The sequence below is a fragment of the Leucopleurus acutus genome, assembly GCF_964270905.1.
Source record: "Leucopleurus acutus genome assembly, chromosome: 9".
NCBI classification, from domain to species: Eukaryota; Metazoa; Chordata; class Mammalia; order Artiodactyla; family Delphinidae; genus Leucopleurus; species Leucopleurus acutus.
Genome location: NC_139144.1, coordinates 88,951,948 through 88,965,214, shown reverse-complemented (window position 1 = coordinate 88,965,214; position 13,267 = coordinate 88,951,948). Strand labels below are relative to the sequence as shown.

General features: G+C 42.3%; 1 protein-coding gene across 1 annotated transcript in view; it reads left to right on the top strand.

The window, feature by feature from the left end:
- The window catches only part of CHCHD3 (coiled-coil-helix-coiled-coil-helix domain containing 3), a 288,171-nt gene extending 284,818 nt beyond the window's left edge, over positions 1-3,353 (top strand). The window contains exon 8 of the mRNA XM_082846400.1: positions 2,590-3,353. Within this exon, the coding sequence (XP_082702526.1) occupies positions 2,590-2,613 (24 nt within the window). The 3' untranslated portion in view covers positions 2,614-3,353. The remainder of the gene's footprint in view (positions 1-2,589) is intronic.
- Positions 3,354-13,267: the final 9,914 nt, after the last annotated feature.

Here is a 13,267-nt window from a genome sequence, read left to right as displayed (position 1 = left end):
CTATACACTAACAATGAATGTTCTGAAAAAGAAATTGATCCCATTTATAGTATCATCAAAAACAATAAAATGCTTACAATATATTTAACCAAGGAGATCAAAGATCTCTACTCTGAAAGCTACGAGACATTGATGAAAGGGATCAAAGAAGATACAAATAAATGGAAAGGTATTCCATGTTCATGGATTAGAAGAATTAATACTGTAAAAATGGCAATACTACCAAATGCCATCTGTAGATTCAATGCAATCCCTATCAAGATGCCAATGGTATTTTTTTATATGGAAATAGGAAAAAACACTCCTAAAATTTATTTGGAACCACAAAAGACCCTGAATAGCCAAAGAAATCCTGAGAAAGAACAACAAAGCAGGAGGCATCACACTTTCTGATCTCAAACTATACTGTAGAGCTATAGTAATTAAAACAGTATGGTACTGGCATTAAAACAGACACATAGACCTCAGGAACAGAATCGAGAGCCCAGAAATAAACCCAAGGATGTACAGTCAACTAATATTTGACAAGGGAGACAAGAATACTCAATGGAGAAAGTCTCTTCAATAAATGGTACTGGGAAAATTGGATATTCACATGTCAAAGAATAAAACTAGACCCCTATCATGTACCACACACAAAAATTAATTCAAAATTGATTAAAGACTTAACTGTAAGAAACCATGAAGCTCTTAGAAGAAAACATAGGATCAAAGCTCCGTGACCTGGGTATTGGTGATTACTTTTTGGAAATCATATGTAAAGTACAAGTGACAAAATCAAAAATAAACAAGTGGGACTACATCAAACTGAAAAGCTTGTGTACAGCAAAAGAAACCAACAAAGTGAAAAAACAACCTACAGAATGGGAAAAAAATATTTGCAAACCACGTTTCTGATAAGGGGTTAATATCCAAAATCTATAAAGAATTCATACAACTCAATAGCAAAAACAAAAAAAATCCAATTAAAAAATGGGCAAAGGATCTGAATAGACATTTTTCTTCAAAGATGTGTGAATGGCCAACAGGTGTATGAAAAGATGCTCAACATCACTAGCCATTAGGGAAATGCAGATTAAAACCACAATGAGGTATCACCTCATGGCTGAATGGCCGTCATCAAAGAGACAACAAATGCTGGCATAGCTGTGGAGAAAAGGCAACCCTTGTGCACTGTTGGTGGGATTGTAAATTGGTATAGCAACTATGGAAAACAGTATGGAGGATCCTAAAAAAATTAAATATAAAACTACCATATGATCCAGCAATTCTACTTCTGGGAATATATCCAAAGGAAACAAAAACACTAACTTGAGAATACATCTGCACTCCCATGTTCATAGCAGCATTATTTACAATAGCCAAAACATGGAAACAACCTGTGCTTATCAATAGATGAATGGATTAAAAAAAAAGCTGTGGTATATATATAGACAGTGGAATATTATTCAGCCATTAAAAAAAAACCCAAGGAAATCCTACCATTTGCTACAACATGGGTGGACATTGAAGGCATTTTGCTAACTGAAATAAATCTGACAGAGAAAGACAAATACTGTATGATCTCACTTACATGTCAAATCTATGTACAAAAAATAAAACATCAAGCTTATAGACAAAGACATAGATTTGTGGTACAAGAGGCGGCAGGGGGCGGGGGGAGAGGTGTAGGAGGAAGGAATTGGAAGAAGGTGGTCAAAGGTACAAACTTCCAGTTGTAAGATAAATAAGTACTATGGACATAATGTACAACATGACGACTATAGTTAGCACTGCATTATGATATAGCAAAGTTGTTAAGAGAGTGGATCCTAAGCACTCTCAATACAGTGATAATTTTTGTCTTTTCTTTTTTTGTATCTAAATGAGATGATGGATGTTAACTAAACCTATTGTGACAATTGTTTCAGAACATATTTAAATCAAACCGTCATGCTGAACACCTTAAACCTTTTACAGTGATATATGTAATTAATTCTCAATAAAACTGGAAAAAAAAATTCTTCCTGTCTACTGTTCCTCACCCACACCCACACAAATAACTAAATAGAATGTAGGGGCCATTTTTGTAATTTGGGAATACATACTTAGATCTGTGTAGCTCCACCCAGCATTATGAGTTCAGGAACATCTGCATTCTGCCTAGTGTGAGCAGGGGTTTCAGGGGGAGCATCTTGTCTTCAATTGAGAGGTTCCCTTTCCGCCCCACTCCACCCCTGCCCCCTTAGCAGTAGCTTTCCCCCAGTCTCTGCAGCCACTAGAAATGCTCCCACACATCCCCAAATGTCCAGGGTAGTGAGACGGCGCGCACACTCCCCACTATGACCCCCACTCTCACAGTCCAGGGCATGTTCACCTTTAGGGCTCAGTTTGATATGGTGGGGGGAGGGGTCATTTGGAGATGATACCTGATTAAGCAATGATGTTCATTAAAGGTAGTCATATTTCAAGACCAGGGAGCATATGCCTTGCTATATGTGTTTTTGAGGTAGATCTTTGAAAAGCAACACAAACAGTACTAAATAGCTGCTGCCCATTTTTGGTCCCCTCCTTCTGGTGGTAAATCTTATTTTTCTATTTCTCTTTCAGAGCATGCTTGAGAAGGGAGGATAAAATCAACTTTTAGAACAAGCAGAATTCCTTCAGCGTTAATTCCAGAGGTGGAACATTTTTTTTTTTTCCTAGTAAGAAAGCAACTCATTTAAAGAGAAGACCATTAAAGAGAAGCATCAGAGAGCAGATTCGACAGAAGCATATCACAGTTTGATCGGCAACAGTTTGAAAAGCCAAGGCCTAGATCAGGGATCAGCCGTCAAGGGCTTGCTACAGTGTTAATAAATCCATTTATGATGAGTAAAAGAAGGGCAGCCCTCTCCACCTTCTGTACTTTCTATTCAGCTTCCTCTTCTAACCAAGCTCCATCATTGGATGAACCTGCCGTCCCACAAAGCTGGGAGTTGGGATCGAGGGCTGAGGTCACTGGGGTGGGGAGAAGAGAGGGCCAAACCCCTCCCTCTCGGGCCAGCGGTGCTGGGCGGAATTGGCTAGGCTGTGACATGTTGGGTTTCTCTCTTTTTCTTTTCTCCCTTAACTATATAAGAGCTACTTTATTTTAACTTATCATGGTGATCATGTAAGAAGACAAAAAGGAGAGAAAATGTACCTCTTTTACTGGAATAATGTTTCTGATTATGAGTGAAATAAGGCATTTTCTATCAACATGAAGGCAACCTTGGCTTCTGCAACCTCTCGTCTATCATGAATACTGACATCTTTACTTCACTCACTATCAATAATAAATATATTTTCTGATGAAGACTGTCATTGTAGTCTGCGGCCTCGCGTGTTTTTGTTTTTTCCAGGTTAGATGGTTATACTTATGGGAATTGAGTTGATTTATATTGTTATTAATTTGTATTTGTGTGGTGCCTTTACTCTAAAAAGCTCCAACACACTTTGCAGATCCTCAGACAGGCAAGAGATGTTTATAATTTGCCTCTCAGGTACGTAACATTCAGTAAGATCTTTACAAATTGCATGAAGCTTCCTTTCTTTGGGATGACCCAAATCATCCTGCCTGGGGCAAGCACTAGATTAGATAACCTTGGTTAGGAACTTCTGACCCTGCAATACTAGGAAAATGTTAAAAGGAAAAAAAAAATTCACCCTGAGACTTGATGAAATTGGAAAGAGAAGAAAAACTTCCTGATTATAACTCACTTTTCTACCAGAGGATTGGTGCTTCAACACTGGAAGTTGGAAATGAGCATTCACACCAAATGGAGAGATCTTTCTGGGAAATAGATGAAAAAGAGAATGCCAGTGATCTGTGATGTCATCTGAATACCTTTTGTCATGTAGAATTTTTATTTCATTTTTATTTTGTTACAGAAGGAGATAATTTAGCAAAATAATTAAGATAACAGGCTCTGGAATAAGATGCATCTGTGTTCAAATTGTGACTCTGCTACCTACCACCTGGGGGACCTAATTACGTCACCCCACCATACTAAGCCTCAGATTCCTCAACTGTAAATTGAGGGGAAATGCAAGAACCTGCTTTGTAGGCTTATGGTGAAGAGTCAAGATGCTTTCCACATACATTTGGTCGAGCCCATTGTCGTTGGATATGCGACTATAATAAACTGGTGTTTGGAGCTAGGGGCATGGAAAGAACATCCACATGTCTTTTACTTAGAGAAAGTTGGGATGAATGTAACTTGTGTCAGGAAAATTTCAACCAGCCCCCTTACATGTCATTGTGGCTTCTCGTGCATCTGATTCCCGAGTCGGCTCCATTTGAATGGCATCTTCGTGGACACTTGTGGGCACACCTGTAAACCTGATGTTGATTCTGAATGACCTTGGGGACGCCTCTCAGATAATTACTGAAAGGCTCTGTGATTCTGTTTAATGAAAGCGTTGTTTTGTTTGTTTAAATGATGCAGAATAAGCTGCATTCATCTAAGTGTGAGTGATGGAAGTGCTGGTAGCTTGAGCGGCAGCACAGTCTGGCACTGTCAGGAAGGCATCCAGGTAACTGCCTGGGAGAAATAATAGGTACACGAAAACAAACGTGTACATGGCGACTGGCTGTAGTGTTTGCAAATCAGCGAACTCACAGATTCCCTCCTATACTGCTTTGTTTTGCAATTTAGAGCCAAGAACTTGGCACATCCCAGGCTGCCAGTCTTGTTGCTGGCAGAGAAATAAAGCACTGAAGAGTCAGGCATTTAAAGCTGGTTAAATCCATGAAAACGGGAGGTGGTTTGTCAGGACCTCTCTCTCCCAGCACCTGTTATTAACGTCTCATTCTGATGAACATGATGGGCACAAGCGGGGAAGACCACACTTCAGGAGAAATAAAAGGGTGAAATGATGCCTTTTCCTGCACCTCGGAGATCTCCCTGTTAATTGCATCACAACTTAGCCCAGGTCACTGTTAACCTCAGGACAACTGCTTGGGGAGAATGTTGTGATCTGTGTGAGGCTCATGGGAGTAACATATTCCAGTCAGTTAGCATATCCATTAAGTAGAACACGCCTTGAACCACAACAGTTTAGCTCATGAAGCCAGGAAGAATAAGGTATCCTGAAAGCAGGTCAGATGTTATAACGCTAAACTAACGTCTGGTGAACTTCCAGAAGACAGTGGGGTCGAAATCAGCACAAAGTCCTCCCTTTGGAAAGTCAATAACTTATTACAGAAGACGTGCCAACATGCAACAATTTTAAAAGTTAATGGACTGATCATTATTAATAACAAACGTGGAGTGCTAAAAGCCAGGTGCTTGTGACCTGCTGGTCAACCAGTGAGACCTCTCTACAGCAGCTCTAGGCTGCCAGTGTTTTGCTTCGAACTAAACAAGCGGCCAGGTGTCCTCACCTTCTCTGGCTTAGGAGTTGTGAACCTGTGGTTCTTAGCTTGACATCTTTCAGCCCACAGGTATAATTGCTTTCATCAGAAACCCACAGGATAATCCTCTTCCCCGTTTCTGTGAGCTGTAGGAGTTGACCCTTTCAAGATTTAAGAACTAGAGCAGTTGAACAGTTGAAAGAGTAGCAATAACTTACTGTGATGATTCTGCTTTGAGTTACAATTCTTGACAAGCTAATACTTTGAATGAGTGAATTAATGTATATTTGTTTTCTATGTCTGTCACGGCTTCCCCAAGTTTTCATCCATTTCTCAGCTTCCCCCCCCCTCAGTCGCTCCATCTTTATTTTCTCCTCTAGACTCTTCTGTGTATTTAAACTTTTCTCACCCTTCTTGGCCTTCCAGGCCCACCTCCTTGAGACATATGGCATCGTCTTGGGTGCAGAATCCTGGGCTCTTGCTCTGATTCCGTGCTGTTGCCTCTTGGAACAAGTCCCTTCCCCTCAGGTTTCTCTCTGCCCAGTGGCCGGCTCTGGTTCTTCTCCATTATAACAAGAGATTTTTGATACTTCCTTTTCTTCCCCAAACTCCTAGTTCTTAAACTAGTTATATATTTAGAACGTCTTATCATTTGGTCATTTTCTATGTTTGTAGTTCTTAATTTTTAAACCCGGTAAATGGAACTTTTAAATTCTCTGGGAAAAGACGTAAATTTGTATTTAGTTCTCTGTGGCCTTTGATTGTATTTTTCCTATAGTTTATGATCCTCATTAGAGAAATGGTTTCCCATTACTTGCCCCAGGGGATTTACTGAGTGGGTGGGCTGTGTCCCTTCTGAAATGTTGCCTTAGGACTTGGACCCTGTTTGTGCCAGTGAGACTCACAATCCAAACCGCCCCCAGAACAGGAGACCTTGATGCTGGTGCTGATACCTGCATTAGTCTGAACAACACGTGGGCTGGTTAATTCACATCCACAATTTATTTTAAAATGTATGCTAGACATTTGTTTTAGCCTCTTGTCTTGCTGAGTCCTTGAAAGACTTCAGAATGTTATAGTTTTCAGTTTTCACTCTCTCCTTCCCGTGACCTACTGGGTGTCGGAGGTGCCAACAGTGACTAAAACCATGTAAAGGGAATTAAAGGGAGAGGATAAGGACATACTATTCGTAAGATGGAATGCTGGCTCATGGCGCTCCAAGCTGTGTGGAGAGAAGGACTGGGCATTACCCCCATAAACTCCTTTTCATTCTCCAGCTTCTGTCATTCAGAGTCCACAATAATGCGAAGAGAGAAGTCATTTTTAGTTATTTCAATTTAGATGATCTGCAGCTATATCCATCTTACTGTCATCCCCGTACCCTACGTGAGATGGGAGTAGTCAGTGATTTTCCAGGCTCGGTGGAATAGGAAACTTTGAGGCCACCCTTGTATCCCAAGGAGGTTGACTCCTGCCCGATGTACCTTGGAGAGCACTCCTTGGTGAAGGATGGTGGATTGACTTGATAAGCACCAGAGACAAAGGGAACTTGTTCCCTATACCTGGAGTGAGATCACCTCACTCATCTGACGAGGTCCCTTACACTAAGAATTTTGGCCAAAGTACCAGATAGCTTAAGGAACTTTCAATTCCATTCAAAGAAACCCAAAAAACAGTCACTGGGAGAAAAACGACCAACCATCTAATTCATTCTCCTAGCTCCAGGCTGATGTTTGAATGAAGATGATGAAATTTTCGTCTTGTGTCTCCTGGTGCCCCAGCCTCAGTTTTGCTGGCAGAGCCTCTATAAAAAGAGTTGAATTGCTGTAGAGGAGAAAGCAAAAGTCATCATCCAAATCAAAAGTGTCTTCCGCTTTTCCTACCAGTTGTCTTGAACCTTCCAAACAGACCCTCAGCCTTCTCCAGACCGTGAAAGCAGGCCCTGTATTTTAGGGGACGGCCCAGTGTTAAACCCAATTTGGATTCAGGAAATGTGGCCACCATATTTATGACTTTCAGTTAAGGAAGTTGGAAACTGAAAATTGAAACTGTCAAGTTCAGTCCCTGAAACTCCTTCAAACCAAGTCAACTCTAAATGGAAAACAGCTGAGCTTCAATTTAATGAAATGCTTCAAACCTCTTGAAGTGAGTTTGATAAGGTGAGGTCTCCACACACTTCAAAGATTTTCCCGTGCCGAAAAGCTTGACTTCCCTCACCTCTCTGTCCCCCTACATGTCTCTGCCTCTCCTGCGAGGATCCTTACTGGGCTGTGGCCATTGTCACTTTGCTGAGAGGGCAGTCTGCTTTGAATAGCACCCTTCAAAGTAAATTACATTTCCACAATGGTTTTTAAATGCAAATGTGGAAGCCAGAGGTTAGTGGCCACGTTGCAGGGTACCACTCTGCTCCAGCTATGCCTTTCCTACCTAGACTTTGTCCCGGGAGTGGCCTGCCTGGGCTGGACTCCAAGTGGCCCATATTTGGGGAGCCGCCTGCAGTGCCCTTCTCTGTCGGGTCTGCCTACCGGCCAGGCTGCTGCTGGGCCCTCATCATGTCCACAGCATAGGTTGAAAGCCTGTACTCACTCATTCCTCACTGGAGATTATATACAGTAAGGTTCAGGGCCAGATGACTGAGGCCAGTTGCTGCTTATCTGCTGCCTGTGCAGTTCAAGAGACATGGGTAAAAAACATTTTCTTCATTTCATAGCCACAGGCCAGGTTTCTCAGCATGAAACCAGAAACGCCATGGCAACCTGCAAATTTTAGCTTTGCTTTGCATCTCCGTAAGGTAACGTGCACCCTGGTCTCAGAAGCGTGACCACAGAGTCATTGAAAATATTATTCAACAGAGTTGAAGTGGCAATGTCATCTTATTTCTAGCTTGGAAGGCCGGCTGCAGAGCAGGGGCTGGTAGCTCTGCTTTTAACAGAGGGTGAATAGGGTGTCAGCTCACCTGCTGTTGGGAGTTCTACTTTCCTAGGTGTTCTTAAAATACCTTTGCAGCAGCTGCGTTTTAAATGTGAATCCAAAATGTAAAATCCACACACCTTACCCTCAGGTGCTTAACACAGAACTTGGAAATCTTAGTAACTAAGGCGGAAGTTGCTCTTCTCCTACTGGAGATGACTTCATCAGTGGAGTTAGATGTTATTGTATAGAAGCAGTCTAGAGGGGTTATGAATCACCGTTAAGATACTGTTCTTTCAGGAACATCAGAAGTTACTGTCCCGAGTTTTTATAACCACTTTCAACTCTCTTCAGTGTAGGAGTGGCTTATTCGTCGTCACCTTATGGGTCAACCCTTGCTAGTTAGCTCACCACTCCCGCGTTTTCTAGTACCTGGGGGAGGTTGTCTGCCGTAGGACCACGTCACACTGGCCTCGCTGGAGTCATTCGTACACTGACTTACCGAATCGGCAGAGTCTACTCTGTGCCCCAGGCACTGTTCCTGGAGTCAGAGAGATGGTGGCCAACATGATGGACAAGGTCCAGACCTCATGGAGCTTCTGTTCCTGAGAGGGAAGGAGGCTTGAACGTTAATGTCAGGGAGTCGTGGATGTCCTGCAGAATGCTACAGCAGAGCAAAGGAGTAGTTCAGGGAGCGGGAGTAGGGTTTCACGGGAGACGTGCTATGTTAGAGGGCACTGAAGACAGCTGAAGGGAGTGACGTTTGGCAGATTCTTGAATATACTGAGGGCACCATTCATATGAAGATCTGGGGAGGTGCACTCCAGGCTGGGGGAACAGTAAGCACAAAGGTCCTGAGACAGGAACAAGTTTGGTGTGTTAGGGGAGTGAGCAGCAAGGAGGTCCTGGGGGCTTGAGTGGAGCGAAAAAGGCAAATAGTGGTGGGAGATGGGTTCAGAGAGGCAGGCAGGACACATAGGACTTTTTTTTCCTTAGGTCGCGCCCCGGGGCTTACAGGATTTTAGTTCCCCAACCAGGGATGGAACCCATGCTCCCTGCAGTGGAAGCGCGGAGTCCTAGTCACTGGACCACCGGGGAATTCCTTAGGACTTTTTTGTCCCAGCTATTAAACAAATAAATATAGAATAAATAAAACAAGCCATAAAATAAGTAATAAGGGGTGTAATGTCCAGCATGGTGACTATCATTAATAATACTGTATTGAATACTTGAAAGTTGCTGAGAGAGATCTTAAAAGTTCTCATGACAAGAAAAAAATTTTGTAACTATGTATGGTGATGGATGTTAACTAGACTTATTGTGGTGATTATTTCATAATATATACAAATACTGAATCATGTACACCTGAAACTAATATAATGTTACATATCAATTACATCTCAATTAAAATATATATATATATGGTGGTGGATCAATTGGATATACACATGCAACAAAAGGGAAACTGGACTGTACCTCATTCCTTACTCAGAAGTCAATTTTAATTGGAATATCCTTTAAATGAGTAAGTAGAACACTAATGCTTCTAGAAGAAGAATATAGAATATAGATATTCTTCACAATATAGAAGAATAGCTTCATGACTTCAGCATAAGGAGATATTTCTTAAACAGGATACAAAAACAGTAACCATAAGGGAAAAAGTTGATAAGTTAGATTACTTTAAGAATTTCTGTTCATCAAGACACCAAGAGAGTGAAAAGGCAAATCTTAAGATATTTGTGAAGCATAAGCCAACAAAGGGCTCACATCCAGGCTATATAAAGAACTACAAATCAGTAAGAAAAGGCAACTGAACAGAAGAATGAGCAAGAGACTGAAATAAGAACTTCACAGGAAATAAATATACAAATGGCCAATAAACATATGAAATGTACTCAACAGCATTACTAATTAGGGAAATGCAAATTAAATTCACAATGAGATGCCCCCATTTATCCACCAGAATGGCAAAAACTAAAAAGATGGAAAATACTGAGTGTTGACAGGATGTGAAGCAACTAGTTTCTAAAACATTGCTGGTAAGAGTGCAAATTGGTACAACCAATTTGGGAAATGATCTGGCATTATCTATTAAAGCTGAACATGTTGTCTTAGTTTTAACAGAATTACTCTAGATGACTGGGTGGCTTATGAACAACAGAAACTTATTTTGTACAGTTCTGGAGGCTGGGAAGTCAAGATCAAGGTGCTTGCTGGCAGATTTGGTGTCTGGTGTGGGCCTGCTTCTGGTTTATAGATGGCCATCTTCTCCCTATACCCTCACATGACAGATGAGGTGAGGGAGCTCTTCTGGGGTCTCTCTTATAAGGGCACCAATCCCGGTCATGACGGATCTACCCTCGTGACCTAATCACTCCCAAAGGCTCCACCTCCACATACCATCACATTGGAGGTTGGGTTTCAACATATGAATTTTGGGGGGACATAAACATTCAGTCTGTAGCACAAATCCATACCTGATGACCCAGCAATACCATTCCTAGGTACATACCTAGAGAATGTTCAATAGCATTCATAATAGCTACAGAGTAGAAACAACCAAATGTTTATCGTAATGAAAACTGAATATATTGAGGCATATGAAATACTATACAGTAATACAGATGAGTGAGTTACGGTTACATGTAAAAATGGTTGATTCTCACAAACTTGAGCAAAAGAAGTCAAGGACTAAAAAAAAACACGTTTTATAATTCCATTTCTATAAACTTCTTAAAATGGCGAGATGAATGATAGTGTTTACGGCTGGATGTTTATGTGATAAAACTATACAGAAAAATAAGCAAGAGTTATAAATGGATAGCAGTTACATTTCTGGGTGTCAAGAGTGGGTACTGATAAGAAGGGACACAAATGGGTCTTCAAGGGTACTGGTGAAGTAGATTAAATCTACTTATTTTATTTTATTTATTTATTTTTGGCTGTGTTGGGTCTTGCTGCACGTGGGCTTTCTCTAGTTGTGGCGAGCGGGGGCTACTTTTCATTGCAGTGCGCAGGTTTCTCATTGCGGTGGCTTCTCTTGTTGCGGAGCACGGGCTCTAGGCTCATGGGCTCAGTAGTTGTGACTTGCAGGCTGAGTAGCTATGGCGCATGGGCTTAGGTGCCCCGCAGCATGTGGGATCTTCCTGGATCAGGGCTCGAACCTGTGTCCCCTGCATTGGCAGGTGGATTCTTAACCACTGCGCCACCAGGGAAGCCCTTAATTTAGGATAATTCATTGAGCTGTACATCTGTTTTGTGTTCTTTACTGTGTATCTTATACTTCACAATAAAAAGGATTTAAGATGAACTTAAACAGGTTCAAGCTTATCCCTGTGACAAAGTCATTTCCTCTCCCTTGATAATTACTAGTAACTGACATTTGTTGAGGGTTATTCTGAGCCAGGAGCTGTATTAAGTATTTTATATACATTATCTCTGCTTGCAATAATCCTATAAGTTAGCTACTTTTATTATCCCCATTTTACAGATAAGGAAACTGAGGCTTGGATGGGTGAGGTAACTTGCCAAGGGTCACACGGCTACTAAATGGCAGCCCACCCCTGTCCTCCCTGGAAGCCTGGCTCTTAACTGCTGCGTGTTCTCTCCACACATGCATCATCCTGCTGCTACATCTTTAGGGCAACCTCCAAATCCCGCACGGCATCTGTCCCAGTGCCATTATACAGTATAAGCTTTCAATAAACGTTGAGTGAATAATGAATAAAAGCCCCATTCTTTTCATCCACTTCCTCTCATGTACTGGGTGTGGTAGCACAAGGTTTTCTTGCCTGGGCGAAGTTCCTGAGGTTTCAGGCAGAGGAAAAATAACAGGAAAGCCTCCTGCTTGTGGCTGATGCTAGTTTTGCTCACCGGGGTCTGTCAGACAAATTCCCTACTTCCTTTTTTACTTTCCCTGAGCTCCAAGACATCTGTCTCACTACATCGTGTTCCTCCACGGCCTGCCACTCAGGAGGCAGAGATGGAGACGCAGCCGGGCTGTGTGCCCACCCGCTGCTTCCGCCTCCGGAGGGGGTTCCAGGTGCAGCCCTTCCACAGGCCCCAGGTGGGCCAGGAGGGTGCAGGGCGCAGAGCCCAGCCATTCTAAATAAAACTCCCAGTCCCATGTCGCTGCTGGTTTCCCAAGGTCTTCTGAGGCAAAAAAGACTTGGGAAGGAAAGTAACTGTTGATCTGGAACTTTCAGGCCCTGTTCAGTGGCGGTTTGTCACTGGCTTTGAAGCTGGAGCTGCTCGCTAATGCAGTTGTATACAAAGCAGCTGCGTGGGGCTCCAGGAAATACCACCAGCTCAGCCTTTGCCACCTGCCTTCCCTGTGTGCTCTTTTCCTGGTTTTAGAAGATTAAAAATCAACAACAACAACAAAAGAGGAAATCAAAATTTGAGAACTCTACACATATTTTCCTGGATGATTTTGACCACAATCTCAAGCTGTCCAAAACAGCTAATTATTTACAATTTCCCCACCCACCCCTCACCTCTCCCAAACTGGCTCCTCCTCTTGGCTTTTGACACCTACCCACATACCCACCTTGTGCTCCCATCACCAGGAACTGAAGTCTAGGGGTCCCTGGACTCCTTCCTCACCCACCTTTGCCCACCCACACCCACCCCTGAGTACCGTCCATTTGGACCTGACAGTCCTTTAGAGCCAGGAGAACTTGGGCCAATCCTTTGTTTTATAGACAACTTGAAGCCACATAAATAATGTCCTTAGTGTGAGGATTACTAGGCACTAAAAAGGTTACATGTGGTCTATAACGTCCATCGGGAGAATCTCTATAAATCTGTAGAGGGTGATGTAAGGCGGCCAAAGTCTCTTCCAGGTCTTTTTCCCATAATTTCTCCCTCTAGCTTGTAATAAATGATGTTTGCTGTGACCTACCTGAGCATGAATACCCTTCTTTACTGATAGAACCTTGAGTCTGTGCAAGTATCAGCCTTTCAGGGGAAACTAGCCTTTTCTACCCAGCCCCAGGG